The sequence below is a fragment of the Nannospalax galili genome, unplaced genomic scaffold (assembly GCF_000622305.1).
Source record: "Nannospalax galili isolate Female #2095 unplaced genomic scaffold, S.galili_v1.0 scaffold974, whole genome shotgun sequence".
In the NCBI taxonomy this organism is placed as follows: domain Eukaryota; kingdom Metazoa; phylum Chordata; class Mammalia; order Rodentia; family Spalacidae; genus Nannospalax; species Nannospalax galili.
Window position 1 is genome coordinate 2,545,252 of NW_008335438.1, and position 19,982 is coordinate 2,565,233.

The window sequence follows — 19,982 nt, forward strand, 5'->3', positions numbered from 1 at the left end:
ATACAGGATGTATAATAATATCCACTGCAATGTAAATCTCAATAAAAGCAAAAAATATGTTGACTTTGCACCGAATAGACCTGACCAATTGAAAATGTTCAGTGTTTGATAGATATTTGTTAAATGTGTTTTTGAAAAGATATCTGCTTAATGAAACATTTTATAAATTATAATCTTAAATTTACTATCATAAATATGTATTATGAATTTAGAAACTTTTAGACACACATGCTGACACATTGTTGAGAATGTCAGTGGACACACTTATTTGATCAAGAAGCCCCTTTTTTAGGCAGAACTTCACTAATGTTTCTGTTAACATTTCCATTACAGAAAAATGTTTTTTTTTTTATTACTGCTCCCTTAAAGGTCCATTCGTTTTAGTAATTTTCTTTGGGAAGTTATTTTCAATAATTTTGTCAGACTATTGTGGACATCTGATCATGATTTGCAATATTCTGGAAATATTTATTTTTTGTTAATTGTGCTCCATTCCTCCTGCTTCACAGCTTAGTGGGTTTGGAGGAGTGACCAAAGCACTGTATTTCAAGTGCTCATTTATGTGAGTAGTGTTCACACACACACACACACACACATACACACACACACACACACACACACACACACACATACACGCACACACAGGTTTCCTCAAGTCATTCTATATTGTATGACCTGGTTTAGTTCTGTAAGGATAGGAATTGTGTAATTATTTCTTCCTTTCTTTTCATTATAGTTACTGTAGGTTTTAAGATCTCATTGCAGAGCATTAAGTAGGTGATCCTCCTATCTTTACACACACAAACATCATTGTTTCATGCATGCCCCTCTTTTGACTAGAATAATTTCTTATTAACTTATGAACTCTTTGTAGCCCCACTCCCCACAGGAGCAAATGTGTAGGCAGCCATTTTGAATGCTTGTCCATGTATGACCCTGAAAAACATTGTGGTATATTTTACATATTAGAAAGGTCACCCATTTAAGCTTAAAGTTTTAGTCAATTTAACAGGTTTTGCAGTATAAATTTAAATTTTTTTTAGATAATTTCACCCCCCAATTAAGAATTGTCATAAACAATTAAAGCCCATTCCCAGCTCTAGGCAATCTGCTTTCTGTCTGTTGATAGGCCCTTTTGAACTTTTCATATAAATAGAATTCTATAATATAGTTTCACCTCTTCCATTTTGCTTGGTGTTTTAAAGTCATCCATGAAGTAATCTAATGAAAGGGACTGACTGCGTGCACTTAAGTAACAAGTCTCTATATTAAATTAGGCTTTTAAAACATCGTATTGCAAATACCCTCTATATGTTCTATTGGAATTCTTCAAGTATTGAAAGAAAAAAGTAACATGCATTGCATAAAATACCCACTAAATTTTTGTAGATTGACCTAGAAGCTCAGAAGGTGAGCACTGTGGCGGGCATTGGCGTTCAAGGTACAGATAAGGAAGGAGGAGCACAAGGAGAAGAGCAGCCCATTAGCTCCCCGTGGGATGTTGTTGTTGGAACATCAGGTGTGTAAAGTTCAGTATTGCATGCCAGTAAATTTTGCTTAATAAAAATAAGATTTAAAAATACTTTTTTATTCAGAATATTCTTTAAACATTTATTTGGATTATGTTGTTTGTTGTATACATTTGTGTTTATGGCTTATAAGACAAAGGCAACAGTAAAATATACAGGTAGAATATTTATATATAACATTCCCTTATATTTTATAGAAAAGATGAGGATGGCTGGTTGTCTGGTTCACTCTTGGATCATTGCTGAGTACACACTAAGTTCTAATTGAAAGAATTTCATCTGATCTGAATCTTCCAGTTAATATAGTTCTAAATATTCTTAAACTGACAGGGTTGTAATTTGGGGTTGTAATTTGACTTAGTAAATCATACACATATAAATGTAAATGAATATCGTATGTTTATAAGTGGATATATTTTAAAACTAAGGACACCAAAGTGAAAATGCAATCCATAAAAATTCATCTAATCCTATGATCCAATTTCTCCACATTTATTAATTATACAGTGATGCAGGATAGGATTTTAGAGTAATTCTAAGCTTTTATTCTAAAGAGATTTGGGGGGTAACATACCACTTTGAAAGTCTGATGAGAATCTAAACAACTGCCTCAAATACTAAAGAGAATTTCTGGGCATTCCCTGAAATTTATAACCACTTTATAAAGCCTATAGATATCCAGACTAAAAACTCCTGGACTTGCATAACCGCTCTGAGGGCAGGTCCTTCAGACAGTGCTTGAAACCACTTTCTCTGAGCCGCATCCTGCAAGGTGTTGGCATCCTGCAAGTTTATGTGCATTCAAGACATATCTGGAATGAAGGTAGTTTCAGAGCTAAGTTAAATGCACAGCCACGATCTGCTGCGCAAAGGCAGGACTTGAAAACTAAGCAGATGTGAAATGAGCAAGTGCAGCCAAAGATGCCATAGAGGGCTGTTTGTCACAGGTGAGGGCCACATGAACCAGATACAGGCTCAAGATACAGCTTGGAACCAAATCCAGGCTGGCAGAGGCTTAATTGGGCTCATCTGAGTGTTGGTTCCAAAGAGAATGTCCCCTGTAGGCTCCAAGAGTTTGAACACTTAGCCCCAGCTGGTGGCGCTGTTTGAGGAAGTTTAGGAGGTGTGGCCTCACTTGAGAAAGCACATCCCTGGGTGGGCCTTGAGAGTTCATAGCCTTGCCCCATTCCAGTTTCACTCTCTGTGTTTCCTACAAGATGTACGTGCTCAGCTTTCTGCTCTGGTTGCCTCCTGCCATGTCTTCCCTGCCATAATGGACTCTTATCCCCCTAGAACTGTAAGCCCAGTAAACTCCTCACCTTTTTTTTTTTTTTTTTAAAGTGTATGAAAAAAGCCTGCATGTGTGTAAGTGTACCCATGTTGTGCAGTGCCTGTGGAGGACAGAAGAGGGTGTCAGATCCCCTGGAACTGAAGTTAACCACCATGTGGGTGCTAGGATTTGAACCCAGGTCTTCTGCAAGAACAAGCAGTGCTCTTAACCACTGAGCCATCTCTCCATCCCCTCCCCCATCTTTTTTAAATACAGGGTCTCCCTCTTTCCCCAGCTAGCCTGGAACTCACTATGTAGACCAGGCTGGCCTTGATTTCAGAGAGCTTTGCCTGCCTCTGCCTTCAGAGTGGTGGGATTAAAGATGTGTGCCACCACCACTTTTCCTTCTGTAAGTTGCCTTGTTCATGTTTTTTAATCATGGCAGCAGAAAAGTAATACAATCCCCGCCCCTTTTTTGTGAGGAAGAAAGAAAGGGTTAAGTTTGTTATATTGTTGTGATAATTACTAACATAGAAAAGACACAAAGTAGCAAAATGCAGACGTCAGTAAATAAATTGCTGTATCAACTATTGGCTGTTAATCACTGGGGATCTAACATGAAGTACGATTGTTTTTCTCCTTGAGAGATGGTAGTATCATACCAAAGCAGGAATTCTCAAATGTGAAGCCATTCAAACAAGACATCACTCTTATGTTTTTAAGACTGCATGAACCACTAGTTTTAAATTCTAGTTTCAATGTATTCTACTTTGTGTCTTATATAACAGCCATCTCAGTATTGCTGAGAACCAATGACATGGGAACCCTAGTGAGAACTTGGCTTCTTTTAGTCTGTTAATATAGGTAGTATGAATCCCAAAGATAGTATGTCTCACTTATTATGAGTATTTGCCTAATTCATTAGGGTAATGTTTTTAATTGTTCAAAAGATGCTATCCTATTTCAATATCAAGTAGTTTTTTTAATATCTAAGATAAAGCAGCTGCCTGTCTGATATTTTAGTTTCTTTTCCAACCTAGAGTAAGGAAATTGTTAAGTGATATTTAGCTCATAAGGGTTTGTTAATGTTTTTTGAGATTTTTTTTTTTTTTGAGATAAATGGCATCTGATTGTGCTGGAGAATTTTTTTATGATTTTTGTATTTTTTGATTTTATGATTTTTGTATATGGATAACTATACTTTTTTCTAAAATTCAGGTTGTTTATTTTCAGCTTGGATTTAAGATTCAGGATATTTTGACTATCACATACCTGCTTGGGTCATTAGATTGATTGCTCGGGAACTTAGAGACAAATTTATCCTCAGCAAACTGTGATGGGTCACATGCATTTGTTTTATAATGTTAATATGATCATCACGTCTTTATCTTATGTCTTTATTTGCCTTTTCTTTCATTTTCTTATTCTAAATTTTATATATCTCACTGTTTCTTTGTAAGTTACAAAGTCCAAAGATCATCTGTGGAAAAAAAAGTAGAAGAGATACAGAATCCCTCCTTACTGACAACTGAGTGTAACTGATGGTCCAGATAGAGAAAAAATTTGTAATGAGAGCCATTTAAAAAAGAATTAAGTTGTTTTTTGTTTGTTTTTTTAAGAAATATAAATGAGCCGGGTATGCTGGTGCATGCCGTTGGTGCTCACACCTCAGAGGCAGAGGCAGATGGATCCGTGAGTTCTAGGCCAGCCTGGTCCACATAGTGAGTTCCAGGCCAGCTGAAGCTGCAGGGAGACCCTGTCTCAAAAAGACCAAAAAGAAAGAAAGAGAGAGAGGGGGGGGAGGAAGGAAGGAAGGAAGGAAGGAAGGAAGGAAGGAAGGAAGGAAGGAAGGAAGGAAGGCCTTTTCTTTAAGCAGCTCCTGATGGTCTTTCTTTTACCACCCCAAATAAATTGTTTTCATTTTCTTAAAATGTGATGAGAATTTAGAAACACATGCAAAGAAATAGCTGTGCGGCCTAAAAAGTACGTTTTTAGTCACTTAGTAGTTTGACTTTGCTCCTTGCACTTACTGAGTCTTTCTCAAGTACCCTTCTACTCAAAATAGAAACAACATTTTGCATTCATATTTCAGTATTTCATATATATTTAAATTACATTATTATATAACCAGTTCAAGAAAATGTTAGAATAAATACTTGAAGGGTACAGTGGCTGGGTAAAATTGTTTTAAGTTATTTTTTAATGTTTGAAAAAATTTGTAAAATTTTATAAAAATAACTTTTACCGTAATTTATGGATATGACAGAAGACAGATTTACCAGAAAGAAAGCATGAAAAATAGGATGCTTTGTGTTATCTTTATGTGATGAGTACTCTCTGGTACAAATAAATGGAACAGTTATACCCAGTATCATGAACAAATATTAGGAATCTTAGGAGTGAAAACAGCAAGTTACAGAAGAAACCATTAATTGAATTTCTTTTAGAAAAACTATAATGGAAGCTAAGACACATTAAGCATTGAGAGCTCTGCCTAGACGTAGTTAAATTAGAAGAGAAGAGGCTGGAAAAGGCCATTTTAGACTGCTAGTTTCTTCCAGAAAGAAGAAGGCGTGTAACCATAGAGGGATGGTTCAGGTCTTCAAATAATGTTCTTAAGTTTGCATGTTGATCTGCATACATGTATTACTTACCTAAACTTCGCATATAACATGTATTCCTCCATATGTATCATTTTTTTCCCTTTCTAAAAATTGAATGTTTGTGAATTTCATACAATATATTTTGATCGTTTAGGTGTCCTCCTCTATCTGCACCACCCTTACTTCCCCTATTCTTTTATATATATATATATATATATATATATAGAGAGAGAGAGAGAGAGAGAGAGAGAGAGAGAGAGAGAGAGAGAATCGGGTTTGTGTCCTCAAATGCCCTAATGCCCTTCAGTGGGGGTTCTTCCACTAGAACCTGATCACCTTACCAAGAGTCTCACCCTTAAACGAGACTGAATCCCCCATCTTATCTACCATCAGTTGTCAATAGTTCCTCAGGTAGGATTGGGGTTTCTTATGTCCCCACAACTATGCTGGGATTTTGTCTGGCTTGAGCTTACATGGTACTTGTGCATGCTGTCACCATTGCTGTGAGGTCATATGAGTAATTGACCAGCTGTCTGGAAAACTCTTGTTTTCTTGTGGCCATCTACCACCTCTGGCTCTGGTCTTCCTGCCCCTCTTCCACAGTGATCCCTGAGCTTTGAAAGGTGTGTGTTTATCTTAATTAAAAAATAAACAGTAAAGCTTTAATCCCAGCACTTGGGAGACAGAGGAGATGGAGCTCTGTGAGATAGAGGCCAGCCTTGTCTACATAGCAAGTTTCAGGCCAGCTGGGGCTACAGGGAGACCCTGTCTCAAAAAAAACTAAACAGTAAAGGAAAAAAAAAATAAGTGAAAAGAATGAAAAGTAACAAAGACAAATACAGTTGAATATATACTTGACAGAAAAAAAAATCTTGGCTTAATAAATGGCGTACCTCAAGGATAGACTAAAAAATTTACCTGAAATGCCTGATTATTATAAATACAAGTATACTTTGTAAATATGTATGTATTTTAAATAGTGCCTACACATATGACCTAATTATACTTGTTATGCTTGTGATTACTTTGATAAAATTATAAAAATAATTAGCAAAAAATGAAATTTATAAAAGTAAATTTAAAAAAGTAAATTTCATTTAATGTTATCATTTTCATTATGATCACAACTTCTCTGTGTAATAAAAATGACTACAATGAGTTCATTTTTAAAAAATTTCTTTTTATTTTATGTGTATGAGTGTTGCAGAGGCCATAAGAGGGTGTCAGATCCCCTAGAACTGGAGTTAAGGACCATTGTTAGCCACCTTGTGGGTGTTGCGAAACTGAACCCAGGTCCTCTGCAAGAGCAGCCAATGCTCTTAACCACTGAGCCAGTTCTCCAGCCCCATGAGTTCATTTTTTAGCAAATACTTTGCCATGTTTCCAGAATATGTTTCAGTTCTTTTTTTTTTTTTTACATTCCACTGATTGATGCCAGAAAACCTGAAAAATGTTTTATCATAAAGGTCAGAACCCTGCCGGTCTCTAAGTGCATTAGAAAGTACCTGATTTAGAATCATTTATAGAAAGGAAATGTACCTGAATCCCATTAACCTTTCTTGGCCCTTTGATCATCATTTTCCCTAGGTATAAACTTAGCTTTTCTTATATAACCGTTAATGGTTAAAATCCAACTATTCAGTATGCTCATCTGATAAGCTATGATTTTGGGTGTTCATGTGCTTAGATAATATGTCCTGTGATATCTGTTAATCTATAAAATACCATTAAATATTTTTGTTTTAATATAATCCTATGGTACAGACATTTTTGAAGGAATAATTTTTTTTCACTGTGACCAGAGAGCTTTGTTTTGAAAAACATCTATATCTTTATATCTAAAATTTGACAAAAGATTCTTGAACTATTGTGTCTCATTAAATTGTTGTAAATAGGATTTTTTAGGTTAATGAGGTAAAACTTCCACACAAAGCAAAATTTACTCTTACTAGGTAGAGTACATCTGTGAATACTGAAAATGTATCTAGTCATGTAACCATGACCACAGTCTAGATAAAGAATGAGTCCATCACCCCAAAAGGCTCTCATGGCCCTGTGCTTAGTCTCCCTGTCACCACAGCCGCTCTAGCCATCGGCAGCAGCCATCTCTGGTCTTCCTCAGGAGAGCTTTTCATGTCTGCCTTCTTCCATTTAGCACATTACTTCAAGATTCTTCACTGCTCCATATATCAGAAGTTTGTTCTTTGTTGTTGTTGAGAAGTAGTCCATTGTGTGGCTTACCACAATTTAGTTTATTCAGACAGTTGATAAACATCTCAGTAACTCTAGTTTCTGACAGTTACAATACAGTAACACCTCTGTTAACATTTGTGCACAGGGTTTTTCTTTGTGATAATATGCATTCACTTCTCTTAAGTAAATGCCTAGGAGTGAAATTAATTGCCAGTGTTTTTCAAAGTGGCTGGTTTTTTTTTTTTTAGTTCCAAGCATGTCTGAAATCATTGCTTCTTCTGTAGAACTTTGTTTACATTTTCTTTTAATTCAGGCTTGCTGCTTTCTCTTGTTTTTGCTCCGACCTGAGAAAGTGTTTAGCCTTCATTTTGCAAGATTCTTTTACTCCATGTGTAAGTCTAGATGGACATTTGTTTTTCTTTTAACACTTTAAGATGCTGTTCCTCTGTCTTCTGGTTTGCTTTAATTTTTTCTTTTGTTCCTTTATATGTAAAGTATTTTTCCTATGGCTGCTCACAAACTTTTGCCTTTGGTTTTCAGGATTTTGACTAATGCATCTTGAGTTATTTCACCTGAACTTCCTGAGCCTGTGGCTTGATGTCCTTTGTTGTTTTCAAGAAATTCTTACTCATTGTCTCTTCAAATATTTACTTTTTGCCTTTCTCTGTCTTTGTGAGACCTGATATTCAAATATCAAATTCTTCAATATTATATCCCAAGCTTTTACCTACTGCGCTTTTTCCTTGCTTTGGGAACTCCTCTTGGTTTATCTTCAGAGTCACTAATTCTTTCTTCAGCTGTGTCTGGTCAGCTGATGAGTCTATTTTGAAGAATTTACTTTCAGTACCATGCCTTTCAAAACAATAGCATTTTTGCTGTTTGTCATAGATTCCATCTCTGCTGAAGTTTCCCATCTGTTAGGTATGCTGACTACTTTTTCCCTAGTCTTTAACAGAGTAAGTATAGTTATTTCAAAGTCTGCATCCAGTTCTTCTAAATTTCAATTCATCTGAGTCTGGTAGTTGATTCCTTTTACAGCTCTTTCAAGGCAGCTCTTATGTTTATCTTTTCTTTGTTTATTGTATACCAGTCATCATGAATCAAACTCTAAAGGCCGAGATATTGTTTATGTCATTGTCATGAAGTGCTAAGCTAATCTGAGCAGAAGCTGCGCTTGGCTTGGTTTTATTATTGTTATGGTTACTTTCAGTGCACCATAGCCTTCCATTTCTTCTGGTTAGATTGCTGTTGCCTGGATGAGTAGCTCCATGGTAGGAAGCGGGTTCTCAGTGCTTTCATCCCAGTACAAAGGAGCAGCACAGTGGTTCTGCAGTACACTCTTGGAACTCCCAAGGAGACACTCTTGCTGTTGGTTACTTTGCACCAGGTCTGGGTGGGGATGGAACTGTTCTTCTTGTTCTGCAGCCTTGGGAAGACTGTCAATTAGTGCGTAGGCACTGGGGAAAGAAGCTTCTATTCTTCCTTTTTTCCTCTCTGGCAGCTGAACTGTCTTGTGTTTGTGCCTGGTCTGCTGTATACCCTGCTTCTCTCCTACTTCTCTCCCTAAAGAAGTCCTCTAGCTATGGCCCAGGCAGCCCCTGCTCTTCCCTCCCTCTACCCCTTCCTGTAATTGGTCTTTTCCTGTGCCCTGGGGTGACACTTCGCCACTTTTCCCTGGAGGCCCAAGACCTTGCTTCATAGGAAAGAACTTTAGAAACTGGAAACATCTGTTTACACTACAGATTTCATAGAGGCCAGCAGGAGGGTGCTGGTCATAGCAGCTTAAAATGGTCGGAGTTCTTCAGAGCTGAACTTCAGGTGATTTTCATATTTCATTTGCTGAATTTACTTCTATTAAAATTATTTGTCTAACCTTTATTGATAGTTATGAGTAAAAATACTTATTCTCAAAAGCCTTTTCAGCTTTTGACATTAAAAAAATATTATTTGTTTCTGTTTGTTTGTTTGTTTGTTAGCCACAGCTGGCCTAGAGCTCATTGTGTAGACAGTATTGGCCTTGAACTCACAGAGTTCCATCTTCCCCTGCCTCCTGAATGCTGGAATCAAAGGCATTCACCACCATGCCCAGATTTTTTTTTTTTTAATGGTAACATTGGCATAGTGAACGGTTGAACATGGAACAGTACACAAAAATGTATTAGTATCCCTCAGAGAGTCGGTATGAATATTGAGTGACAGGAAGACTCAATGTACTGTTAATGTAATGCATTGAGTGGCATCTTGGAATATCGAGGGAAGTTCCTGATGGGAACCCTGAGTTTCAGGGCAAGTATATGAGTTAGAATTATTTTAATCTTAACTGTTAAAAGTCAGTAACACTAATTGCACTGTTAATTTAAAATGAAATATTCATGATTACCACATTCTTTTTTAGAAGAAATGAAACTAATACCCAGACTCAGTGACACAACTGGGTGCTTTAGATTCCAAACTCTGGGATGAGCTGTGTAAATTAATGATGCCTCTTACTTTCATAGACATCATAAATGCCAAGCTAACTTTCCATTTTCCTGTTTGCAAGCACAGATTGTTCAGTCTTCAATGAAATAAACCATGAGACAGGGGGTGACAACTTCTTACAAGTGGATTTGTCTGGTCCTGTGAGCATAGGCTCTAGGGCCAGAGCATCCATCCAGGCTTCAAGGTCCCCATCATACTTCTTATGTGAGTATAGATAAGCTCCTGTGTAACTGAAGTAGCTCAGTTTCAACAAAATGAAAGTTTTGATTAGTATCTGCCTCAGAAGCTGTATTACGAAAATTAATACTGGTTATTACATGTGTTTGCTGTTGAATTGTTTGCTTTAATTGCAAACATGTTGATACACTGAGCCAGATGAAAAATAGGCAATTACACAGTTAATTATCACTCTGGGTGGGGAGAGGAGGAGCGTACACAGACATTAGGAAGAAGAGGTAAACCTAATTTCACATCCTAGAGTAGGAAGCTCCAGCAGATCCATTCATATCACACATGAAGGCGTCCTTAGATGCATTGGTTAGAGCTAAGTGCACAGTCAGAGGTGAGGGAGAAGGAAAAGGTCCAAGCAAACAGCTAAACAGCACAGGCTCCCTGCTGTGGCTTTCACTCTCCTCTTAGCACTAGTTGGGTAGGTCACCATGAACTCCAGCTACAGGTTAACTTTGTCGATTTAGCAAATTACTTAACCCTCTGAATGTCAGTTCTTTTATAAAGTAAAGGTGATGGTAGAAAGACTTCTCAAGCTCAGTGCCTTCATCAGGAAGTATTCTGGGTGCTTGTTTTGCTATCTCTCACCATCATCATTGGTCAGGTTCTTCAAAGCCCTAAGAGACCAGAACCCTGACCTGACACAGCTTGCGCATCTACACTTGATGTCACTGCTCCAGCTTCTAAAGGAAGTGCACAGAGACCAAGAACAAACACATTTTCAGGCTTTCTCACCACAAAGCTTTCACCTTTGCCTATGTAGTAAACCTAACTGAGACAGGCTGACCTAGTTAGAGACCAGGTAGCAGAAGCCACACTGATCTTTCAGTCAGATGTGTACCAGCAAAGCTCTCCTATGTCAAGACCGGCTCTAAAAGCTCTTAATGCTGAAAGCAAACTTTGCTGACTCGCCTTTCCTACACGCTCATCTTTCATCTCGTATCGTCTTTCTCTTGTCTTTGAGTCAAAGTCTTACTGTAGGACTGACCTAGAACTTCCAGTGTATCCAAGACTGGCTGCCAACTTGCAGTCTTCCTGCCTCAGCCTCTTGAGTGCTTGGATTACAAGTGTGTGCCCCATAGCCAGAACAAGGTTTTGTAGGGTAAGATATTGATATGAAAGAAAGAGGCTGTTTCCAGGTGTGAACAGAGTGTTATGTTAAGAAGTGATTGGTGCAGTAATCCCTGGTAGTGCCTTAGCTCAAGGTCTAGATGGTACAAACTGGGCAGATTCTGGATATATTTTGAATGAGGAGCTGACAGAATTTGCTGGTGAATATTGTATAACCTGTGAGAGAGAGCATCAGGAAAGGTGACTAGGATTTATGACTTGAGAGATGAGATAGAAGGATGGACTGTCCGCTGTGTTCCATGATGGTGATGCTGGTGAAGAGGGCATGCATCTTTCTCACTAGGTTTACGCTTGAGTGCTTGATGTTTTCTAGTACTATTACAAAAATGTATTTTCTATTTGTTTAATGGCATAGAATTTATTCTTACTGCTTAGTATGCAAAAGCCTTGATAAATTCATTTATGAATTCTAATCATTCTATTGTAATTTTTAAGATATTTATAATAATTGAAGTTTTATTTCTAGTCTTTGCTTTTTTTTTTTCCTTCTTTTTGTTCTTATTTCGTTCCATGGGGTAGGACCTTCATATGATGCTGTACAGAAGTATTGATAGGTCTTTTCATCTCCTATCTATTGCAGGGACATATTTATAGGATTTCACTATCAAATGTTTGCTATAGATTCTTTTGAAATTATTCTTTATCAAGTTAAATAGGTTGTCTGCAGATCTTAGTTTGCTAAAAGTTGTTATGATTGGAAACATGTTAAGAGATGTTGAAAGACTGCATTTAAAATTTTATTTTAATGTGTATGAGTGTTTTGCCTGCATGTATGTAAATGTACCTCTGTGTGCAATGCCTGTGGAGGGCAGAAGAGAGCATTGGATCCCTTGGAACTGGAGCTACAGGTGGTTATGAACCACCATGTGGATGCTGGGAACCAAACCTGGGTCCTCTGCAAGTTGCTCTTAGCCACCAAATCATCTCTCTAGCACCAAAAGGCTGTGTTTTTATTCCAACTTGAGAGTTCTCAGCTCTCTCAGGTCCCAAGTTCCCCACCCTTATGTAAATTATCTGAAAAAATTCTAAGTGAAAGTCACAGATATGTAATCCAACTACACTTACGTATTTAAAAATATAAAGAAGAAATTAGTGATTTATAATGAAATGAGTATTTATTTCATAAATGGTCTGACCTGACTGGTTATTGTGCCAGGTGTTATCTCTCATATATCCAAAACTATTCTTAGGGTGAGATCAGAGTTCCCTTCAGTATCATAGTTTTAGAGGCTCATGGCACAGATTTACTATTATAGCAAACTTCTTTGATCAGAGATGAATCTTTAGTAGCATTAGGAAATACCAACTATGATTAGGATAACTTCAGAGCTTATGGGCATATTGACAAAATGAGAACATTTTCCTTCTGGTGTCCAGGGGAAAGTTTACTTACTCAGTAAATATTTACTGAGCATCTACTATGGGGCATGCACTGTTCTAGTTGATAATAAAACTGAGTAAAACGAAGCTGCTAACTTCTTGGGGCTGGAGAGTTGGCTCAGTGGTTAAGAGCACTGGGTAGCTACTCTTTCAGAGGACCCGGGATCAATTCCCAGTGCCCACATGGCAGCTAACAGTTATCTGTAACTCCAGTTCCAGGGGATCCAGCGACCTCTTCTGTCCTCCACAGGCAGTGCATGACACAGGTGTACTTACACACATGCAGGCAGTAGACTCATACACATACATAAAAATGAATTAGAAAATATGTAGGTTAATGGCAAATGCCACAAAAGAAAGTAAGATAGGTAATGAGCTAGAGAGCAGTGGGGTGTGTACGTGCATGCTCCCTGTATTAGGTAAGGAATGGGAAAGAAGTCTGAGCAGAGTTCCCATGCTAAGGTCTGGGGGTGAGGGTCCTAGGAGGAGGAAAGAGGGCACACAGATGGCATAAGAGAAGAAAGATAGCAGACATCATGTGGTACACAGCGTGTGCCCATACTGTGCTAGGTGCTTAACTTACATGGCCCTCACTCATTCCTCTCAGGAATCTTATGGAATGGGCAGTGACACCCAACTTGGCAGGTGAGGAAACTGGACAGAAATTAGCATCCAGGACTCATTTCTAGAGCTACTGGGCTCCACAGCCATGGAATCAGAGGAAGATTCCGTGAGTTCTCTTAGAGTATATCACAATGCCAAGAGCATGATTCAGTCCATTTAGAGAGAGCTAGGGGACTGAGTAGTTGAAATGGTAGTTGCTTGTAGTTCTTCATGTATTAATAGTCATCTAAACATGTTACTGGATAAACATAGGCTTTGGAATATTGTGAATGGAAAACATTCCAAATTATGTGAAAATTAAGTAGTATTCACTTGTGCCTTTTGTTTATACTACTTAGCAAAGCTTTTGTTTTATTTTGTGGCCCATTTCCTTAGCTAATGCTACCACTATCTAATCAGGAATATAAACTGATTTTCATTGTTTAATATTGAAGAGTTTATAATCTTGGATTTATGGTGACTTTAATACAAGTAAGCAGTTGTAAATTGAGTGCTTTGTTAGGTATCGTTTTTGGTAATGCATTTGTAGTCAGTGCTTATTACATAATTAACAAGCCTGTGGAAGACTGTGTGTCATACCTCTACTCTCAGTGGCATCTGTTCAAAAGCTGTTGTGTTTGCAGATGTGTTTATGCTTGCCTAATACAGCATGCTATAAAGGCAGGATCCAGAGTCCTGGAAATAATGATTGTGGCTGACATTTGAGTGCTGCTGCCTGTAAGCACCTTTCATTTGAATGCCATTGTATCTGAAATAATGGAATATTTTGTTAGTTTAGATGGCCTAGTCATTTTAGACCCAGAGAACAGCCCTAGAATAACTGAAGAAGCAACGTGATGTGTTAAAAATTGTGGAAATTTTTGATCTGGTTTTAAAGGATTAAGCAGAGACAGTCCCCAGAATGTATGAATGCCAGTATCACTTTCAGTACCACATAGATTTACAGACATAGTATGTATGATACATAGAACAATTAAAGTAAAATAAAAAATTTGTAAACTGAAATACTTTCAGTATTATTAGCTAGCAGTTAAGAACAGAGACATGTGCAGTGGTTAAGGCATTGGTTTTTCTCTTTCCTGCTTGAGCTCAGATTCCAGTTCCTTCATTTATTGACTATTGAGTCTGGCAAGTTACTAACCTCGCTCTGCTTCTGTTTGTTCATCTGTAAATTAGACCTTTTATCAGTTCCTATCCCGTGGGCTTTCGAGAAAATTGGAATAAGCCTTTGGAAGGTCCTTGCATCACAGCAGCCGTCCTTCATCATTGCAGGTTGTTTTTGTTGTCATTAAATTGAAAGACACTTGAAAGTGATACTAATTAAGGAAGAAATATCTTTTCTGAACAAAAATTACTTGAAGTTAAAGGAATTATAAATAAAACAGCTTTCTATAAGATAATGTCTTATCAAACTACTTTAGTTAAAATGTCTCAGTTATTTCAGAATACCTTCAAAATTAAGTTGGTTAAATATCTCAACAATGAAATCAATTTGAGAAATAGAGCTTTGTTGCCTTGTAATAAGTTGTGGCATCATTCAGTGTCTTACTAGAAAATTAATTGTAGTAAATAATTATATTAAAATAAATGTACTCTCGGTCTATGAAACCCTTTTTAAAGATTTTTTAAAGAATTTTTAATGTATATATATGCATATATGCATGTGGGTGTATGTGAAGACCAGAAGAGAACATCAGATCCCCTGGAGCTGGAGTTACAGGTAGTTGTGAACCACCTGTCATGGAAGCTGGAATTTGAACTCTGGTCCTCTGGAGGGGCAGCAAGCACTCTTAACCATTGAGCCATCTTTGCAGCCCTAGTCTGTGAAACTCTTTAAAAGTTTTATAACCAGGGATGGCTCAGTAAAGGGTTTAACCATGCGAGCTGAGGATCTGAGTTCATCTCTAACACCCACATAAAAAGCCAAGCACAGGGGCATGCCCTTGGGGAGGCTGAAACCGGAGGATATTTGGAGCTTTCTGGCCAGCCAGTCTAGCTGAATCAGTGAGTTCTAGGTTTAGTAAGAGACCCTGTCAAATTAATTAATTAATTAAATTAATTAATTAAATACCTTCAGCAGTTGAAGTTGTTCCAGGTAAGATTATAAGTGTGTAGAAGTAAACTTTTCACTAAAAACCAGAACGTTTTAAAAAATAAAACACAGCACTTAAATTTTTTTCTATCAGATGATTTATAAAAATTAGTATTATCCATGAATTCAATTTCTGAAGCAATTAAGTGTTCATATTAGCCAAATACGTATATACTAAATACTCCTTATTTTTATAAAGGTTCAGAGGACCAGAGAAGCGCTGTCCTGTGGATAGCCATGGCAGGGACTCATCAGATATGGGCACTCCTTCTGGACTCTGGCACACTGCCAAAGAAAAGGTAAGTGACTGTGTCTTTGAGTGGACTGTCCTCCTTGGAGCTTCCACAGGTCTCCCCTAAGTCACCATCCTCACAGTACCTGTCAGGATGGGCTAGATTACACCACCGTAACTGGATTCCCAAAAGCTCGGAGCAAGGCTTCTTTGCTGCTCACTCTTGTCGATTTGCTGGGGAGTACTCTGCTCCCCGGGCTGAGGAAGCAACTGCTTTTGGGAACTTTGCCAGCCCTTCTGGCAGAGCAAGAGAGGAGGCGGTAGTAGTCACCAACTGGCTCCTAGAGCTGTGGCTCAGAAGCGACACACATCCACTTGGACTCACATTTCATCAGCCACAGTTATGCCTTGTAGCTGCATCTAACTTCTAAGAGCCTGGGAGGAGCCATCGGGAGCACCCAAAGAGAACTGGAAATATCAGGGGGACTTTATCCTTTAAGGCTTAGTACAGGTATCTGCAGTCCCTCCTTCAGGTGGCCAAGTGCTGTGTGGCAGCGTGGCTGCCACTTGAGTGTACTTAGCCTGAAACTGAGTCCCAACTGCCACTCGCTACCTCGAGCATAGAAAAAAAGCCTTTCAACTTTCTGTCATGGTTTGTATTTCTGGCATTTTGTGGATTGCTGCCTAGAGTTCAGCACAGCGCAGAGTAAACATAGGTGTCTGCTGCCACCTTTGAGCATATGAGGACAAGAGGGTTGTGTCTTTCTCCTGTGTCTCCTGACTTCTCCCTCAGTCCTGGGTGGAGCTGACCATACTCTTCTCTATGGCTTTACTACCCCTGTGACCAAGTCATTGTACCACTCATTTCCTCCAACCTCCCCTCTCCTCTGCTCTCTTTTCTCTCCCTTTCTTTGATCCAACACTTATTTTTAACTATTTCTTCCTACAGACTCATTCCATTCATTTTGATGCCCTCTGTATCTAGTACTATATCTGGTACATAATAGCTCAGTAAAGGCTTATCAGATAAATGAGTGAAAATCATAGACCATAAAATTGTTAAATAACCATAGAAAGTAAATGCTAATCATCACTGTTACCTGTGTCAGTAGAAAGGAGCAGTTGTATAGAAAATCTGATATTTCAGATGTCCCAGAGAGAGGTGTGGGGCATTTGGAAAACATTTGTATATAATGTTTTATTTTATTTTTTTTTGAAAGTTAAATGTTTTTTATTTATTTTTTTCACACCCACTTCCCAGATAGCACCCTCCCATAGCCTCCCTCCCCCTACTAGAGCCCTTATACTCTGATATCCCTCTACTGTCTGTATAATGTTTTATTTTTTAAAAAATATTTTATTATTTTTATGTGTATAGGTGTGTTTGCATGTAGGTAGGTGCACCCATGTCATGCAATGCTCACGAAGGTCAGAAGAGGGCACTGGATCCCCTGGAACTGAAGTTAAATACAGTTGTTAACTGCCATGTGGGTGCTAGGAATCGAACCTGGATCCTCTGCAAGAACAGCCAGTGCTCTGTACTGCTGAGCCATCTCTTCAGCCCCTTGTATAATGTTTTATAACAATCATTTATCTAAAAAAAAATTGTTAAATATACTTTTACTAGTCACTGTGTTAGACAGTAAGGATGAAATCATAAGCTTTCTGTATAAAAGGTAAAATAAAAACATGCTTGCTTGTCCTTAGAAGAATCAGATCACAGGGCTGGAGAGATGGCTAACTGGAATAACTTGCTGTTATTCCAGACAACCCAGGTTCGAATCCCAGCACCCATATGGCAGCTAACAACCATTCTTAACTCTAATTCCAGGGGACCCGACACCCTTTTTGACCTCTGCTGGCATTGCATGCACATGATGTGCTTGCATACATGTGGGCATACACATAAAATAAAAATAATAAATAAATATATATTTTTAAAAGAATCAGATCAGCAAACAATTTGAAAAGAATGTATAGGAAAAAAATCTCTGCCATGGTTCTTTAAGTTGAACTTTTTGTCAGTAAGATTGGAGGTATCATAGAGGACTTCCTGAAGAGGCATCATCAACTAAGACCTGATATAATAGAGGTCTCCAAGCCAGAGCTGATGCTAGCGATGTCAGTGCATGTCAGGTCATGCAGTGCCTTTAAGACTTTTGGACATTCCTCAAGCCTGTATAGAAAGTTTTAAGTTACAGAGTAACGTGGTTAGGTGTGTTCTTCAAAGAACCCTGGCGGCATTCAGAGTGGGACAAGACTGGGGACGAGATACCGTTCAGGAAACTAGCCATCTAAGCCAGAGACGATAGTGGCCTGAGTAGTGCGCTTACTAGTGGTGGTGTACGTGAGGCATAATTATAACAGCAGCCAGAAGTAACAGAGCTTGCCAGAATATGCTGTTCTGGTGATGGCTATTTTGGACATAGATGGTAAATTTCCTAATAAGAAGAGTTGTCACTCTTGTTTATAATAGGAAAATGGTTGCTCAGATCACACTGACCTGCATCTTAATTTTATGGATAGTTTATTATCTTTATTACTGATCTTCAAGTAGTAGTGACCCCCTAATGTTTTAAATGTTATTGTTTCTCCCACTCTTTTATTAATTAAGGGAACGCTCTCTTATACTGTTTAGACTCCTGATAGTAATTCCCTTTCAATTTATGTGTTTCTTTGGCCAGCTCATTTCTGTAAGTTCTTGAATAAATGGACATCTTTTATTCATTCTTTCTCCCTTTGCTTCTCTCCCTGCTTCCTGCCTAACGTAGCACTGGGAATATATCAGTCAAGAGTGATGGTCATTTTAGGCGTCTGTGTGATGTACCATATTTGGAAATGATACACATACAGTCTCTCACTTTGCGTTCTAAGTTAGCTTCTTCCTTTCTCACAGTACAACACATTACCATGTCTTCTCTATAATCCTATTGGCATAAATTTAGAAACCAAGGTGTAAAACTTCCTCTGCATTACAGAAGGCATCATTGGCGTAGTCCTTTTAGGCATTTTGAAACATGATCTCTCTTTGCCCCTGAGGCAGCCCTGAACTTATTTACAGTTGTGCACCATGATGCCCTGCTTCTCAATAGTTCTTTAAATAGACATTTCCCTAGTGTATATAAGAAATTGATTTTGCACAGTTGATTATTTAACACAGCAAAATTATACCATGTCATTTTCTTTCAAAAACATTTATTTTTTATTTTATGTGTGTGAGTGTATTGCCTGCATGTATATAAGTGCACCTGTGCTGTGCATTGCCTGCTGAGGTCAGAAGAGGGCATCGAATCCCCTAGAATTGGAGTTACAGGTGGTTGTTAGCTACCATGTGGGTGCTGGGAACTGAACTTGGGTCCTCTGCAAGATCAGCCAGTGCTCTTAACTGCTGAACCATCTCTGCAGCCCCCCATGTCATTTCCTTAAAATGATAATGCTTCTCCTGACTGCCTTGCAAACACTATTCTTTAAGAACACACAGACATTTTGTAAGAAAATTTTAACTTCAGACTATCAAGAACTAGGTAATCTTTTTAGTGATAGTTCCCTTCTAGAACCTAATGTTGTATGAAGCTAAGAAGTTAAAATGAGGATAAAGCCATCTTATTATTATTGCTCTAGTTTCAGTCTTGCCAGGAATTTCTTGCCTGGTATTTGAGAGTGGTTGTTGTGAGTCTACTGAAGAAAAGTGGGAAGGCCCTGCACAGTGGCTCAACAACAGAATGGCTGGACAGCAACAGTAAAGTGAACAGGTAGTTGAACCTAGACAGTGATCACCAGCTCTTTGGGTTTGTTTAACTATGCTGTCACCATTGATCCGTCACTTACATTCATTTGTTTAATACTTGTGGGTTCCACTTGTGAACTTGTCTTTCAGTGAGTTGAAAAAAGGAACCTGCCTTCGGTTTGCTGGGAGTGGAAGTGAAGAGAATCGGAACAATGCATATCCTCACAAGGCAGGCTTTGCCCAGCCTTCAGGCCTCTCTCTAGCCTCTGAAGATCCCTGGAACTGCCTCTTTGTAGCAGACAGTGAGAGCAGTACAGTGAGAAGTGTCTCACTGAGAGATGGAGCAGTGAAGCACCTTGTAGGAGGAGAACGCGATCCCATGGTAAAGAAAATGGCTTGTGTGCAGCTTCCTGGACTAGGCGAAGTTAATGAAATTTAGGAAGGGTCATTCTTGACCCGTCTGAGTTAAAATGAAATCAAACTGAAGGAAGT

At 38.3% G+C, this 19,982-nt stretch overlaps 1 protein-coding gene across 1 annotated transcript in view; it reads left to right on the forward strand.

Annotated features, from left to right (window-relative positions):
* Nucleotides 1-19,982, forward strand: part of Nhlrc2 (NHL repeat containing 2) — a 52,379-nt gene that overhangs the window by 18,838 nt on the left and 13,559 nt on the right. The window contains exons 5-7 of the mRNA XM_008830216.3: nt 1,390-1,519; nt 15,731-15,830; nt 19,641-19,872. Of these exons, the coding sequence (XP_008828438.1) occupies nt 1,390-1,519; nt 15,731-15,830; nt 19,641-19,872 (462 nt within the window). The remainder of the gene's footprint in view (nt 1-1,389; nt 1,520-15,730; nt 15,831-19,640; nt 19,873-19,982) is intronic.